Here is a 19,079-nt window from a genome sequence, read left to right as displayed (position 1 = left end):
CTACATGGCCCATCTGAGAGATCTGGGATCGTGGAAGGTCAAGATTGACCCCCGCTCGTATTGACCTCAGACCGATCTGGTTAATTGCTTGTAATTTCACCGCGCTTGCTCTATTTGGAGTACGGGTCTTCGAACAGATGTACACCTACGTGAAGTCACATTTGAACCCAAAACAAATTTGAATATAAGGTAGGTATAAATTTAACAAACAGCAAACCACCAACAACTAAATATACCATCCGTTTAACTAATTTGCACGTATTAAAATATTTCATTACTTTCAGTTTCATTGATCATCGATCGATTTCCCACAACTTTTATGCATTCCAATTTCATCGATTTTATTACATTTTTATGTATAGTAAGTAAATATTTCCAAGAACCTTGTACATGGCAGTATAATTCTCGTTTATTACACTCGGTGATGAAATAAATGCAATAAGAATTTATATAGTGATTGTAAATAGTAAGTTTGATGCTATTTTAATTAGCGCACTTTGAATATAATAATAAATGAAGTGAGAAAATCGATTAATTTTTTATCGATCTTATAGTAAAAATATATAGAAAATAGGTTAGCAATAATTGGATGTTAATGTCATTGTACTTTTTGTTAATTTAATTCGATATTCCTGAACTTTCATATTCCTGATAAATTGCCTTATGTATGGGGATGCTTAATCGCACTATTCATAGTAGAATCGGTTATCCAGTTCTGGTGAATTTGATAAGATATGTGCAAAAATGCATATTTCATATAACAAAACTAGATTAATAACGTACCAAAATAAGTATAAACAAAAAATTATATACTTTCAGACAGATTTTCTCAAATATTTGCATACTTGCAATACTTGCATGAAGGTACAGAATAGTTACATGCTATTTTAAACAACACTGACAAAAGTGCATCATATGTGAATACATATAATATATTTATTTGTATAGATATATATATATATATATATATATATATATATGTGTGTGTGTATATATACAAATATTGAAACACATGCATACTTAGCACTAAAGCATGAGAAATCAGAAGGTGGTAGCAGAGGTATAAAGTTTATCCTACACTAAAGTTTATTCTAGAAATTATGAGTAATAATTTATGTATTTGATGCATTAGTGCACTTATACACAAAAGTATTATATACATTGAATTATTCTGAATTAATTTTCAGATAATAGGCAACTCGTTAAAACTCCATCACATTTTGTTTATTCATAAAAAATCCGTGTGAAAAGATTATGCGATCGAAATGAAATTTTTAACAAATAACAATAATTAATTTAAAATCACGATCCAAATGTTTTTCATCAACATACGTGAATAATGCAATTAAAAAGCAAACACTGGATGTATATACAATCAAAGCATAATTTTCCTGTAATTTCTCGAGATTATCTTATTATCTCATTGTTGATATGCAAAAAAGATTTCCCACGTCCTGAACGAGCTATGTGCTACTTAATATGTTATTGATCTAAGTAGGCGTAAGAATATATAGAATTACAAGTATCGTACATCTAGACAGGTACACTCTAATGCACTCATATGCACATACATAAGCAATTTGCAAACGGTGGATACAAATAATATCGTATTACGATCTAGATTGATCACATTCATTTGTTGATCGACCTGTAGAAATGCAATTATGCGACAATGCAACATTTGTAAACAAACATTGTTGATAGGTCATGCACCTTATGAACTTATCTCATCTCTTATAATCCACATAAAAATCAGCAGAATAGAATATTAATTCAAAACTGATTATGTGAGATCTCTAGTGGCCGCCAATACTAAATATTTTAAATTTTCTGATCAACCTCTTTAGACTTTGAATTAATGTCATTTTTAAATTTTATTTCTATTTTAAATACAATTTATCCATTGTAATACAAAGACATTCCTAATTATTTTGCTAAATTAATAAAAGGCTATAGTAAGGCAAACCAGTAGTGATCCACCCCTTTAGGATTTTAGGATTTTGGAATTAATGTCATTTTTTCAATTTTATTTCTATTTCAATTACAATTTGTCCATTATAATACAAAGACATTCGTAATTGTTTTGCTAAATTAATAAAAGGCTATAATAAGACAACCCCAACCCAGTATGTTGCCTTTCCAGTTGTGCTATACTCTTAACTAATATTTTTGTCTTAATTATTTTTGTAGCAAATCCTGGACATACATTACAATTTTTACTAGGTATCATTGAATAAAAAAGAAAACTGGTGGACTTTGGCCAGTAAATGTTTCGAGTATGATTTAGAAGTTAGTTTTTTTATAATTTGAATACTTTTATGATTTCTATTACATTTGTCACTGATATCTCCATATACAATTAATAAATGATTGTCATATACATTTTAGTTTGTGATGCTACAATGAGATTTTTTCATGTTTTGGGTAGATTGTAGACTTTGAATTTAGTCTTAAACTTGCAGACAATAAATCTATTTAATTTTATTTCAAATTAATTTCATTATCTCGAAAAATTAATTACGACGTAATAAAGTGACGTGCAATTTGAATTTTATTTCATTATTATTGATTTTATAAACTATTAGCCATCGAATTTAATATTATACTTAGTATTAAGGAACTGGTGATAACAAATGACAATTCAAATTTGGCGCAACTTTAGTTTTGCAACATTAATTAACAACTTCACTATGGTTCATTTGTTGACTACTTATTTGCATACGACTACGACAGCCATCTTGCATTTTGCGTCAAAAGCACAATTGTTTGTTGCGTCACTTAAAATTTAATTTTTTTTATATATATTATATAATACGTCTCTATTCTTTATAATAGACGATAATAATAATTTAATAAGTAATGAATCATTTGCAAATTTGTTTCGTAGTGGTGTTGTGTTTCTTAGTGTATTTTTGAGTAAACTCATTGTGTTCGTTCAACGGTCCTTTAAGCTCGAAATCAAGTTGCTAAAAGTGTATGAATAAAACTAAGTGGGACAATATTTGTGAAACAGTGAGAAAACTTGTATTGCAGTAAGTACTTTTTAATAATTTTTGCTTCATTATATCATATGGTTTATCTCGTTTATTTGTGTACGTTGGAAAATATCCCATATATGAAACTTTTAAAAACATTGACACATACATTGACACATACCTTAACTTTAAATTAAAAGAAGTAAATGATCGTTTTTAGTGAAGCCAATGAAATTCCAGATGAACAAAATTTACTCACAGGCACATTTAGGCACATTATTTTTGAAATGTCTACTTTTCAGCCTAAAAAAATGTGAGGCTCTTCCCTAATACGCATATTTTTATGTCAAACTTTATCTTTCATATTTCATTCCCACTCAGTACCCATTCTATTCTTATACGCTTCTTTCAGTTTCAATTTTTATTCCCCAAGAGGATTCTTTATGTCATTAATGTCAATTTAATTTCAAATTATTGACATCACAATGGATTTAAGAAATTGTTATTCTGGTAAAATCATTATTTTGGTAAAATGCAATGTTTTAGTTATACGAAACCTTATATATGTAAAATATATAAGGGTGGTACTCGATGTGAAACTTCATATACTTTTAGGATGGAATCGGCATTTCTCAGCTCAAATGATTTTCAATTATAAATAATATCTAGTGGGGTGCATGACATCGTCCCTTAAAAAAAATTGCTGGAACTTCCCGTACCGTAATTAAAAATCTTGGTACGGAACCCAGAAATAATTATACGAAATGTGTACCCATTATTAAAATCTCTATAATATACCTGATCATTTGATAACATATGTCCAATAAACATTTTTGACCACCAAATGACATTTTTTTAACTTATTTTTATTGAGAGTCTTTAACCGCTGGACCTGCCTTCCCAAAAAAATAATCAGTTCATCTTGCAAATACAAGTAAAATGTTACTTGATTCATTAAAATCGGATGCTCCGTTCTCTTAAAAACTGAGTTACGTTTTTTGGCACTTTTTGCTTCGTATCTTCGGAACGGCTAGACCTGCCTTTGCCAAAAACTAATCACCACGTCTCCTTATCAATAAGAATCGAATGTTTTTTGGATTATTCAAATCGGTTGATCGGTGTACCCGAAATCGTCGACAAAAATTTGTATCCGCACACACACACATACATCAATTTTTTATAATTATAAGGTATGCTAAAATTTTCAAAAACCTTTGAAACGAAAAGATATGTACAAATTTTCACTTTCGATTTTTTTGCGTTTACTATAACTTACCCTATAGGAAGTTCAAAATTTGGAAACCAAACTCTGTGACTAAATCTCAATTAAAAATCGTGAATGAATCTCAGCACGTCTGAAATGTTTTCGATTCAAAATAAAATTGCAAATAAAAAGTTAAAACCAAAACTAGGACCTTCTGCACAAGTGAATGTGTTCCCAACAACGATGTGACCCGTTCTTGTGAAATCCGTGAACAATGGGCGTATCCTTTACTAAATACCACGTACGACGAATTTTACAAGTCACGTATTGTATGTACATAAACTTTTACTCCGCATTAATTTATTCGAATATGATAATAAAGAGAGAGCCAGGGGACAATTAGGTTGATACATAGATATATCATTTTGTGTGAAAATTGCAGAAGTTGTTATAAATTGCACTAAAATCTCCGAAGCGTTTTCTCAGATAGAGAATACTCATTCCCCAATAAGTTTACAAAGTTCAATAAGTCAAAATTGTGTTTTTTATCAAATATAAATATTTTATAATGGATGCTATTATGTAGAAAAACTGAGTAATATGAATGCAATAGCAATTAAAGAACAAGAGGCTAAGTGTAAATTTAAGAACCCTGATGGGTTTATGAAAAATTGGTTTTTGACTAAAATAATTTATTTAAACATGGTCAAAATCATTAAATTCTTAGAAAGTTAGATATTTAAAATAATCGGTAATTCTATATTATTAATTACTGTAGTGGACACAGGAAACAGTTATGTCATTTTTTTATCAGCAACAATTTTGTTAATTCGCCATTTAGCTGGGAGAGCAGTAAATTAAATGGCAATTTGAATAATTGCCTACATAAAAACAAGAAATATCCTTAAATACTATGGATTAGTCATAAAATCAAATCACACAAGAAAAGGGCGAGTGTAGGACGCTAACTGAAAGCAATAATGGAAACTTGTTCGAACAATCTTTCGCTCTTTGGACCCTATCTCAAAATCAGTACAGTTTATCTGTTACTACCATACCCTGGCACAACTGTTCCTACTTTTCCCTACTCTAAGAAATTAGAGGTATTATTTTAATGTGTAGGAATAATGAAGATGAGCGAGAGTATATTACCCACAGCCCTCCATCTAAAATAATAGAGAGCTTTTAAGAAAAATGACGCCAGTCGAACAAATACATGAATGAATGCATCATGGTTTTTACAAAATGACACATAAATAGTTTTATAACGATTCTATTATAAAATAAACACGATCAATGACACGGCGTTTCTATTGTACGCGATACAATGCGGTAGATGACATCAAATTTAGCACAGAAATTACGACAGACACATATAAAATATCAATCTTTTAATTTATTATTGGTGTTTCGATTGGATCGTTTCGGAAATGCCATGTTTGCCATCTTCATGTTTCATCATATCCGTTAACCAAAAATAATTGGGTTAATAAAACCTTCGATACTATAGAAATAAAGTAATTCTCACATTGAATTTGATCCAAAAGGTAAGTCGGTGAATATTTTTGTCTTTTATATTTATAAAATTAAATATGAAAACAGATAGTTATTTTATGAAAGTGCATACTTAAAATATATAAAATTCAGTTGAAATCCCAATTATCTTATCCTATACTTTTTTTAAAAACTGACAAAAATTTTAATGATTGTATTTATGTCACCTAAACAATATTATTGTGTTTGAATATAAGATAAAATCTTACGGTTTTATAAAAGTGATTGTATTATATATATATATATATATATATATATATATATATTCGTTTTGTTACCGTAAATTGTAAAGAATAATTGATGTAATTTTGAGTCGTGAATTGTGAATTTCTTGGATTTCTAAACCAACAGACAGCGTCTTGCACGATTCTCAATTAAAGAGGTTCGCTACAGTTATTAAGTAGGAAATGTCAGATCTCAGGTCATTGTTGTTAACAAATAATATTACATTACTATTTATTGTACTTTTTCAGTTCAGATAGTAATACGGTTTTTGTAAGATGCGCTCGTTGAAATAAGTAGAGCCTTGTCATCATATAATTATAGACCGAGGATGTCTTCCAACAGAGATAAATGGTAGATATTTTCTTTACCAGTTCCATTATCCACCAAAATATTTGTTGTGTGCTGTACCGAAAATACCATCAATTTTTACAGACTGCAAAATGTGTACAAAATAATGATGTCCTCGTCCCAAATAACTCAGTCTATTTTTATCCCAAGTCTACTCTATGATGTCACAAATGTATATCCTTTACATGTGACTCTTATTAGTATATTATTATAAACTGGAATTTCTATACGTATGGATAAAATCTCAAAACTTCAACAAAATTCCAACGTCCACGTCAATTTTGTTGATATCAAATAGTAAACCCAGTATTTAACATGAATAATTTAAAAACGATTTGATTAAATTATCACTTTAAATTTAGTAAATGACTATAAATACACATCTATTTGCATGTCTATAAAAGCTCTATTTGTGGTCCGAGTTGACATATCGTGCTTCGTAAGTTAACACCGAGAAGAAATGCTTTTATAGTTCAGGAATGGACATTTCGATGTATCGTAATTTATTCCATGGAGTTTGCTTTTCTCGTCATTTTAACCTCGCTTTTAAACTTTGCATCATAGTACGACTTGCTCATGTCATATTGTCAGGTTGGGATATGGAATATGTGATACCAGGTGAAGAAGAAAGGATTGTCAACCTTTTGGTAATAGATCTATATTTATAGACAAATCAAAATATTTCTGTGACTATTGTACAGAAATATTTTTCGAGTGAAAATTCTATTTGTAAAAGCATATTTAATTTTAAAAAATAGAAAATCTTATTCTGATGATTCCTATTTCCTTGTATTGCTGGGTTGAAATATTTCGAATCGGTTCTTCAAAACTTAGTATAATATATCACTGTGATATCACGTTCATGATGAGAAATTTATTTAGTTAGAGCTGTTTACTGTTTACATTTATAAGTTACTTTTTAATTTTAAAAACAATTTTTTTTAAACTGTTTTATTCAGAAATCAGAAATAAAAATTGACAATATTTGAGAGCGATGTCTAAGAAGAACTCCAATGAGATCTTCTTAGTTTAACAATTGAAAAGATAATGTTTTATTGAAGCTAATCTAGGACTAAATCTAAAGGCCACTGACGTTTCAATCTCCTTACGCCAAATTGTTGGGTAATGTCGCCTATTGATGGGTTTGAATGTGATTCCAGTTTACGTTTGTATTTTTCCTTAAATTCTTTAAACGTTAATTGCACCGTTTTCATGTTGAGATCGCTATGAATGGTTTCATTTGTAACGTACCACCGAGAATTAAGTATTGTATGTAAAATTTTTGGCTGAGTTCTCTGCATTTTAGCTATATTTGATTTGTAAGCTTATCCCAAAGCTCAATTCCGTAGGTCCAGATTGGTTTAATGATTGATTTATATAACAGCAACTTATTTTTAACAGAGAGCTCAGACTTTTTACGCAGTAGCCAATCAAATTCTTTCATTTTGATCATTATGTGCTGCTTTTTTGTTTTTATGTGGCTTTTCCAAGTAAGTCTGCTGTCTAGATGGAGACCAAAATATTTCACTATGTTCATATAAGTTACATTTTAATTTTAAAAACAAAATATGTTTGTATTAAACATTTAAACTCAATATACATGTTATCCTGAAAATATGAGTCCATTACCCCTGTTGGTCACCTCTGTTTAACGGTTACTTCACGGTTCAACCTGTCCGCCGGGAGTCCTTGCATAACTGTATCCCTTTGTCCTTTACTTAGCATAACTGTGCAATAAGGGAGTGTTTCCTTAAAAACCGTGATAAGAGATGGTCCATCTCGAATCTCATTTTTCCGGGATCGGCGGTATGTCGAAGTTCCGAAGCGAATCGTTTGCGATGTTCCGGTCGTGTTTAGAATTGAATTAACAGTTCACATGTTCACAGACGCGGGAATGGCATTCTTAGCTTGATCTCACATATTTTTTACAACGTTTTATAAAAGATTTATTTGAAAAAAGCTGGACGAACTTGAGAATATTACTTAGAATTATACGCGGTTTTGAGTTTCTTTCCACAAATTTGGAATCACCAATCACTTGGAAAAGTCAACTCCTAACTGAGCATTTGTAAACCAAGAATAGAAGCAGTTACTACTGTTGACCATATTTATGGTTACAAATACAATTAAAAATCCTGCAATTCAAAAACTCTGTATTTTATCACAATATGAAAACTTAATCCATGAAGGCAACTATCGCTTATTTCGCATTTTACTGACATTCTTACACGGCTTTCATCTCGTAATCAAATGAAGGAAACTCCTTTAATCTCTTAGTGGATATAGAATAAATTAATATGCATATATATATATATATATATATATATATGTATATATATAATGTTGGATCAAAATACCACACAGCCCGACGATGGTCATTCTCACGCCAAATTATATTCATACCGACGTGTACCGGCGCAGGTGACGGAAATTTTAAACAGTCGAGGTATAGATTTATAGTGATGTGACACTGATTGAATAATTTCTTAGCCTAACTCAATATTTATAAATGTATTATATGTTAGAATATTATGTCTATCTCTACTTAAGAAAAAATGTCTGCAGAGTCTGTCTGATGACAATATTTATGTAGGATGATTCAATAAAATATAGGCCCCTTGGCCTGGTACGCATTATGAGGACAATTCTCGGATGAAATAAAAATGTTATATTACAGGGGCAAAATCGTAAGAGTTGGTAGTCACTATCAAAATCTATGTTCTAGTCAAAGCTAAATTGTTCTTTGTATTTGTGCCTATTGGAGGTTAGGTTTTAAAGTAGATTTAGAGTTAAACGCTTGATCGCAAAGCAAATACATAGCCTTTTGGCAGTTAGTGACTACCAACTCATACGATTATAGACCTGTAACATAATATTTCTATTTTATCCGAGAGTTGGCTAAATGTAATGAATGAAGATAAGGACGTCGCCATTTTTTTCTACAAATTGACTGCAAACAGCAAGTTTCAGATGGTTGTCAATAAAAAGAAAAAATCTATTAACTCAATAGCTCCTGTCTTCTCAATGTGCGTGATATTTAAATCAGAATAGTCAGTTGTGACATGTATATGTCTCCAAAACATGTATTTTCGATTTGGACAGACCAAATGAGGCGTACGGAAGATCAGGTACCTACACCAAAAAAACACACGCACTCACACAATCTCGAGGGGCACGAAAAAGGAACAAAATCTCAATACGCGTCATTTGCATTCACGTCGAGTGAGAGACTTCATCGTAATTTGATAGCATTAAAAGATTAATGTCACGTACGAAATTTACTTACTATTATCACATGCGTATTCGGTCTGTTACATCCGTTTTTTATGATTTTTTTATTTGTCACAAATAAATAAATATATGTAGATTAAATCGAGCGCATTAAGACCGAGATCGCGCGTTGTCGCATTATATACGCATGTTTGGCAGGGGCGTCATTTCGTGATTAACAAGTTGGTCATCGAATGTTTTTTGGGACATATTCATTTACATACATCCTAGCGTGGTATAAACTTTTTATAAAATATTTTAAATACCGTTTTGAAGTCTTGTTAAATTAAAAAAATATTTGACTTGATATATAATAGACACCTTGACTATTTTTGCAGAACTATTCACATTAGGGATTGCATTGCAGAAATGATTACTGTTTGTTTCATATAGGTACCCAATAACTTCACAAATTGATTTTTATGCCAATGCTAGTTGTTATAATTTTTATTTAATTAAAATTTCATGTTTAACCTTGCAGAACGCTCAAAGTGTATAAAATGTTGAATGTAGTATAAAAATGTTAGATGTATTAATATTAACTAAACTAGTTGGTATTGGTATTTAGCCGTGAGGCAAGTTACATGAAATTCCCGAAATGTGTTAATAATCAACTTAATCAATCATAAACAAATTAATTTATGAGTGATTAGAAGTATTCCGAGAGGGTTTATTACACATAATTGAAAACAAACAAACACGTTAATTAGCAGTATTTTCTAAAAGCAAATTTTCACAAATCAATAATTTTTTTAATTGAACCAGTTTTCGTAGGACGTTAATGTTTTAGTATGTTCATTAAGACCAAGTAATCTATCGTTATACCAAGTAAATCGTCTAATTTTAATTTTAACAAACATAAAAAAACTACTCATTTTCTCAAACTTTGATGAATTTTTAAAATTAGACTACTTGTCGTAAGGCCGTAATATTTCAGTAAGTTCTATAAGACCATGATATACATCGCCAAAAAAAGTTTGATAAAAATCGGCCTAATTTTTTTTTTTCAACCGTTAATTACAAAAAAACGGCTCGGTAGATTTTCACCTAAAACTAATCAGTATTATTCCCAACTAATATCTTTCGAACAGTTTTTGATTTTTTAAAATCGATTCGGTAGGATAAGCTTAATTGTAGACGAAAAGTTTAACACTCTTTTTTAATTACAAAGAAACGGCTCGGCAGATCGTCTCACAAAACAGACAAACTATAGTGCTCATTGAGATACATCGAATGGCTTTTTGAAATTGGTCAAACCGTTTTTGAGAAAAAGGTCGATTTACGGCAAAAAATCTGTTCACATACACAAACACACACACACATACTTTTTCCAAATTTGGCTCATTCGATTCAGAATGGCTTGAAACGTCGAGAAAACATAAAATTAGCGTTTCGAATTTTTTGATGAAAACAAACTTCTCCTTCGGGAAGTTAAAGTATTTTACTAATGTATTAGCTTACTTGATATCACAAATCTTTTACATAACCTCTCATTCTAACTAATATCTCTTACACATAAATCATATATTCACCTTCGCGTGAGAATAAACTTGAAAGTAAAATCATTTGTCAATTAATTTTGATTGCTCAAATTGTATCACATGTTTCCATTTCATTTGCCTATATAAATATTTACCAATAATATTTCTCAAATATTATTCCTTTTTTATTCCCCAAACTATTCGGCGCCATGATTGAACGCAGCCAGTTCCAGCTCAGATATTGGGCCCAACAATAGGACGTTAAAAAATAATGTAAATACTCACGCACGTCTATGAAAAAGCTACCGTGTAGTTTTATTCGACACACGTTTTCGAGAACGGTGTTAATTCCTGATAATAATTTTGACACCCGAATCTGTCAAGTACCGGTTCGAAGTGAAGTAATTGGTCCCGAAGATGAGAGGTCCCGAAACCGAAAACTTGAATGATAATTTGACCTCAGCCGTGAAACGCATAAATTCGACTCGATAATCTATCCCAACGGGCTTAATAATTTTTAATGGAATACCGTTTGCGCATTTTTACGGCAATCCTCCCGCAAAAATATTTTTATCGCTAAAGCAATAAAATTACCATTTTGATTACAACATTTTTTAACAAGTTTTTAATATTTCTTGGCGTATGAGGCGTTAATTACATCATCATTATATTGAAAGAACCCCGTGGAACTAATTTCGTTAAATTCAAACAACAATGTACTCGACATAATGAAGAGAATGGCTTTTTATGCCTCGCCAATGATTTGAATAGATCTGATATAAAAGCCGGCTTCTTTTCACATATATATCGAATAATCTGAAAATTAAGTTATAAACCTTTCACGATCCGAGGGGATTATGCGCGGACAATTTGTATAAGAAGGCGCAAAGTATTGTAAAACGAATTTATGGCTGTTTCATTCATAAGCCACCTCCTGTATTATTGTCGGTAGATGTATACAAATAACTTCTGATATTGTTATTATTATTGTGCGAATCGTGTGAGATTTCAGCACAACGGGTTATGGAGGAAAAGAATCGATGACTTCATTAAAAATCGTATTGAGATCGATGTTTTCTATGACATAAAACGAGAACGGTCTATTTACGTGATTGGAAGAACCACGCTGATTGCGAATGATAATTGCAATACTTCATTTTATTCTTAAGAAAATATGCTGCTTTAGAAGAAACTTGATAACAATAAATCAAAGAGAACATGGCGAAGAATAACTCATTGAAGGGGGCAGAACTAATTTTGAAAATCTGATTTATGCGATTTTAAAGCGCGTAGACGTAAAGTATAGTGTGATTTAAGTATATAGCACAACAAATATATTTCAATTTGAAAAATAATCACTCTTCATAAATCAAGCGTAATCCTATATTCGCATTTTTCGATTATCAATGCATACCAGGTTTAATATTCTACTAATGAGAATCATGCATAAATCGATTTTAGCCAATTTAGAATGCTTTATAATTATCAAAGGTTAAAACAAGTGTACCAACTTGTTTATCAAAAATCTATCTTCATCATAAAATAATTCATCTGTAACCATTTTCCGTAACATTAATCACATAGACAATATAGATCTTCCAATACCGATTCATCTTTATCAGCATCCGAGGAGATCTGGACATCTTTATCGTCCTCGCAATCGATTCCTACGTGCGCTTCCATGTTTCTCGATCTTGTTAACATTAAGACTTCGCCGGCTGTCTTCGATTCGCCAATTTCCCAGAGTGTTAAAACTAACATTGGTTTCATGTTAGTCAATGTTCAAACATTGTAAGTCAAAGTGTTTTTTATCATCTCGGCCTACGCGTTGGCTATGTTGGGTAATACGATCTAGCTTAGCTGATCAGAGAAATCTTCGAATGAGATATTATCAGATCTGAGCAGTAGGATCTAGATCTTATATTGATTCCACGGCTTCTAGTTTATGCCCGGAGCAAGTTCTTACTTTGCAATGGTGTCATTGCGAGTTCTAGACGGTTTATGTGCGTAGGAATGAGGAGAAGGAATTTATCAGTAGAACTCCAATATCGATGTAAATGAATATTATCCCTGAAATATGTAGGCATAACTGATATATATATTTTTAATAATCAAATTTTCTCCATTCATTCAAAATATTTAACAAGTATGACTTCAATTTCAAGCATTTAGCATTTTCTCAGCCTAAGTAGTAGTAGTAACCTAAGTTATTAATTTATATTAATTGATAGTATGAGGAAATTATACCAAGAACGAATTCCTTTTAAGTCCAATCTAAAGTATCATAAAGTCATACAAAAATGTTTTTTTAAAGGATTTGTATGAAAAACGCTATGACGCCATATTGTAAAGTAGCAAAGCAGTCAGGAAAAAAATCACATATACAATATCCCACAAAATTTAGTTAAATTAAAATATGATATTATTTAATAATGCTATGACAAACGTATATGAAATATATCTACCTTACCATAGCTCATTTTAAAAAATTATTATTTATAGAATTATTTCTCGATATGCAGTGTGCATCACTACCTCTATTTATGACTATTTGAAATAAGCGCAGTAAGGAAGCTACATGTTATGCTGTTACATATATATTTTCGAATATATATCGTTTTACAATCATTAAATAAACGTTGTATTTTCGTTGCGTAAGTTGCGGATGAGAAACGATGATTATTACATTATGTTAAACATTTCCTGAATTCTAAATACAAACTATTCAATCGTGTGAATGAGTTAATAATGGACTGAGACTGAGAGCTTTTATAGCAGGAAAATTTGGTAAAAAATACTTGAAAATAATATTTATCCTTCATTCACACAGAGAAACTCTAAAATCGCGAAAAAAGTTTTGCAATATTGACTTCAAATGAAAAGTATAAAACTAAAATTGTAATAACTTCTGCGTTTGCAAAATCAATATAAAATTTTATGTTGCAATCTTTGTGCATTAAAAGTTATTGTGTTGCATTTCTCATACATGCATCGTTCCACTATTATGAAAACACACCAAAAATCAAGTTTGACTGCGCGAGATATAAAAAGTACTCTCCAAACTTCGTAAATTATGTTGTTATTATAGGAACGTTTGGAACGGAAACTGATACTGGTCAATATCCTGTTTTATGGTTAGTCTGCCTGCTCATATGTCAAAGAAGCAAAAAAAAACGTTGTGATGTAATTAATTTCCTGGATGAGTTGGATGGTAAAACTTGTCAAATATTGAAACAGAGCATGCATAAAAATCCTAAAATATCTTAATCTGCTCGACCTGCAAATTTTTAGATTTCATTGCAAATTTTCCATTCGACTGACCCTATTTAGTAAATTTCTATTTCCCCAGCGAGTAAATCTTTAGACTTAGTCCCACGATCCGTACGCATCTGATTAGTATGTAGACATCGTCCTCGAGAGTAGGTCTGTGGCGACAACTTGAACAAACATACCGCTACAGCAATTAGGAAGAGCTTAGGCAATCCAAAAATCGGTTTATTATTTTTAATAGGTTTGCAACATCGCGAATCATCATATATGGCTCGTTGTAAGACGAGACATGTGTTGCTTTGCTATTAATCCAATCCTACTGTCAAAAGAATTAATGTCTCTCTTTGGAAATGTCTGTCAAATGATGATCTCGCAATCACGAAAGTCAGGAAAGGAAAATTATAGAAAATTTATTTTGTTTTTTTTTCTATATTTGATAAAAGTGAATGTGGATAAATGTAAATATTAAATATGATCACTGTTCTGTAGTAACTTCTTGTTCTGATTTAAGAAAAATGATAAATATTAGCATTAAATCAATAGATCACAACAACAATATCAATCAATAGCACAACATTAGTAGATAAATCTATTCATGAATAATTCCACCAAATTAAGACAATAATTATAGTAACTGTAATTTGGCTAGCAAATATCTTAATCTTCATACTATATAAATAACCACATGTTGTACTGTTGTTAGTACCTAACATAATTACTGTAATAATTCATAGAAACTATGTTTAGTTGAATGATTTATTTGATTGCGTTAATTTATGTATTCGATATTCAGAATTAGATTCCATAATTATTAACAAGTTAATTTTCCATGTCAGTCAAATGTGTCTGACACTAGTCTGTGTCGTGTAGAAGGAGAAAAGAAGTTTTAATATAGTGTCATATCAGCCATATATGTGTGACATAAAAAATAGTGTTTTTTTCAGGAGTTTTGCCACACCCTTTTTTTTCTGTGATATTTTCTAACTTATTTATTGAAGTTACCATGGCCTATGCGGAAATTTTTCTTATATCGTGACGAAAACGTGTTGAAATATTAAAAACATAGATTTAAACAATTTACCACAATGAAATTTGAAATTTTTAATTAAGGAGATTACTTGAATTTATCTGAATCAATATATTATTTATAATCCTGAATCAATTATATTATGTCTAATGAAAAAAAATGAGATGAAATATTGTCTTAGTTGCAGTTTGTCAAGAGATAGTGTGTGAAAAGTTGACCTTGCATTCACGTAATTCTTGAACTTTAAAGAAAATTCTTAGGAAATTAATTCGTCAAGTTTTCCAGATTTAATAAAACTTCTGTGATAATAGGCAAACGCGATTATAAACACACGAGCAAATTCCGGCCATTTCTGATCTCATGTGAATCACATTTATAAATACATATATATATATATATATATATATATGTGTGTGTGTGTGGTGTATGTACGTGTATGTATATATATCTACTACTACTCGCCTAAGTTCAATAGTTCGCTATCAAGAATTTATGCTAAGTACCTTTCTATATCATCCGAAAAAAACTACATAGATGTGAAACTGAGTCATGGACCTCAGTTACATTTACATGCTAAATAAATTATTCCTGCCTCCTCTGCGTACATACATCTTTGTATACGCATTTTTTTTATAAAAAAATATTAACTTATTAAATCATCTGTCATGTGTCAACAGTAACGGTGTTGATAGTCCGATACATTTTAACACTTGTAGTAGTACAGATACGATCCGAGGGCAAAAAACCACGCACATGCGGGAACTAGATTGCGCTTTTTTGCTCTTGAAACTTTTTGTGTTGTGTTAGAAATTTGTTGCCATAATTGATTATGCAAATTAGGAATGCATTAAATTAATTTATTAATAACTGAGAATGAATAGAAAGGAAAACTTCAATCAATGCTGTATTTAAAAATAACTGTTTCGTTAAATGTACCAAGTATTTTTTGTTGCTTTCGAAAAATAGATTGATCAAAAATCTAAATAGCGATGTTGAATATTAATTTATAGAATAAATGCATGTATAGCAACATACATATCATTTTGACAGTTTTTAGTACCAAGAAAGTAGCGTAACATAGCGTTGCCATAACAACGCTATGTTATGGGCTATTTTGCCGGAGAATTCGCCCCTCAATATCAATGCATCGTATCTGAACCAAAATTACCCACTTATTGACCTTCGAAAGAGGAAGTACAACACTTTTTTTCTTTGATCTATATCGATGGAATCTATACATAAATCATATTCACCTTCGAGATTGCAAAACAGAATTGCAGAAATTATTTTAATTTTAAGCAAATAAGTGAAAATCTTTAGAATAAAATGCGTTCCCCCAGTGAGTATTTATCATACACATATTTCTCTTCCAGTAAGCGCTTGCATTTTAATTCAACAATAATGTATGGAATGCGATCTGATGTTAAAACCGTCTATTTATACCCTTGATATCAGTAAGAGGAAGAAACATTATCATTTTCCGCAGACAGTTATTAAGATGGATCGGAAGCGTGTGAATTGTATAAACTAAGCAATGTTGGCGTAAGTAATGAGTAATGCTTATGTAATTCCAGCGTAAATATGCACTCGGCGAGTACGGCCATATATCATTTTCTATTACGGTACATGTGAAACGATACAAACAATCTAGGAGGATTTCATTATTTGATAGCGAATAATTTCTATCAATTAGGAATTATTATTTTAGTGCCGAACCTACTTAAAGCATTGGGGAAAAAGACTAGCGAAACAACCATCGATCTTCAAGAAAATTTACCAGAGAATGGATGAGGAAGGGTGCTAATATTTTACTCTAATACACTAGCAGAAATAATAAAATTATGTAATGAATCGCTGTTTAGTATTATTATTGTCCACATCTTAATCTTGTAATTTATTAATCCAATTTTAATTTATAATAAATTGCTAAAATGCAAACTTAAATCAAATGGTTTGCTGGAAAAAGATGATATCATCAATTCATTTCGCAACACACTTTTACCACGAATGCCTCATAAATAAAACCATTATAATTCCCAAACCATGCTAATGAGTTCAACATAATTTAAAATTTAATCGCGCAAGTCATTTATATATGAATTAGTTCATTTATATTTGTAATTAAGTTTTAAATTGGATAAACACCGTTTAAATGATTTTGTTAATTTAAATTATAGCACTCTAAGCATTTTATAGACAGTTTGTTAAATTAAATATCTAGTTACTGATAATAACTGACTATCAAGAGTTAAATTAACTATCGACGTTCGAAATATTTTCATTATACATCTTACAATTAAATCTCGTAAATTAAATTAATTGTATCCTTAAACATACGTGGGACTACCACTATTACATTAATTACAACAGTTCATTTATATAATTACTTCATAACGAAAGTGCTTCAGTAATTAAGCAATTGGCTAATTCAACTTTTTGGACGTGTGAAAATCTGTAGCAATTACTTTTTTGTAATTGCGATTGTATATTTATATTAAGTTGCTGAATTAAAATTGTGACAACTACTAAAATTGCGATGAGAGATATAATTACATATTTAGTGAGAAATAAATTAGAACTGAGATATAATTCATGTAATGATAATTTTGGAGAGTATAAAAGTACATTTGCTTAAAAAAATAGTCGATTATGTGCTATAAAATGTAAGATGTGTTTGTGGTGGTAACTATGAATATCAAAAAATTTAAGAAAGAATATAAATAAGCTTTAAAAAAAATAAATGCGACAAATGTTGTACATTAAAAAAATGAATGATGCAATAATATCCATTCAAGAATATTGGTTAACCAGCAAGATGCCATCAATTGGCACCATAGAACATACTAGCTAGCGGATGTAAACCACTAATTAAAAATCTTCACTTCCTCATTTATATATTATTGCAAAGAAATAAATAAATTCTACTGCACTTACCTCGCATAATGTTCCTGATCTTCCAACTGGACAAATGCATCTGAAACCGCCAACCAAGTCAACACATTCTCCACCATGCCTACAAGGATTTGTTTGGCATTCATCAACGTCTTGTGAACAATCACGACCTGCAAAATTTAAAACAAATCCAGCCATTAAATGATAAGTCTCGATGAAATTTTTTTCGATGTAACTATGTTTTTAAATAAATACATAAATACGTAACATTTATCACATCGAGATAGTTTTAAAAATCATATTTCAAAATCAAGTATTGGTAACACCAACAATTCCATTCATTAAGACATATTCATTAAAATTAATGAAGCAAAGTGAAGAACAAAAATAAGACTATTACATTAAGGAAATAAATTATTCATTGAAGCTTCATTAAATTTACTTTACTTCGATGAATAAGCCATGTAAGTTCTTCGATTGTTGTTTCATATATGAGTTAATATGAGAGTGCGTGTATATGCAAATCACTTGTCAAAAATACGTTCATTAAACAACGGTTTTTTATGTAATTAAAACATTGTAACGTTAATTTCCGCACCGCGCTTGGGTAATAAAAAGTGATAAAGTTGGGACCAAATGTAAATTATGGAACGCTTAATAATTTAAATTTTCAAACCAATAAATAATAAACGCTGATGTATCGCTAATTAGATAAAAATCAAATAGATAAAAAAAATACATATGAGTTCTGAATCATACTGATCATCTTTAACATATGAGTTAGCAAAAAAACATATTTGGGTGAGTTTGGTCAAATGGTCAACTCAAATAAC

At 30.4% G+C, this 19,079-nt stretch overlaps 1 protein-coding gene across 1 annotated transcript in view; it reads right to left on the bottom strand.

The window, feature by feature from the left end:
- LOC113373663 (protein jagged-1b) overlaps positions 1-19,079 on the bottom strand; it is a 363,880-nt gene that overhangs the window by 11,695 nt on the left and 333,106 nt on the right. The window contains exon 17 of the mRNA XM_026613946.1: positions 18,289-18,416. Within this exon, the coding sequence (XP_026469731.1) occupies positions 18,289-18,416 (128 nt within the window). The remainder of the gene's footprint in view (positions 1-18,288; positions 18,417-19,079) is intronic.

Source organism: Ctenocephalides felis, unplaced genomic scaffold (genome assembly GCF_003426905.1).
Source record: "Ctenocephalides felis isolate EL2017-DRISC unplaced genomic scaffold, ASM342690v1 CF-g0.4_SCAFFOLD_01604, whole genome shotgun sequence".
Lineage (NCBI taxonomy): Eukaryota > Metazoa > Arthropoda > Insecta > Siphonaptera > Pulicidae > Ctenocephalides > Ctenocephalides felis.
The sequence above is the reverse complement of the archived record's forward strand: the minus strand, read 5'-3'. Positions and strand labels throughout refer to the sequence as shown.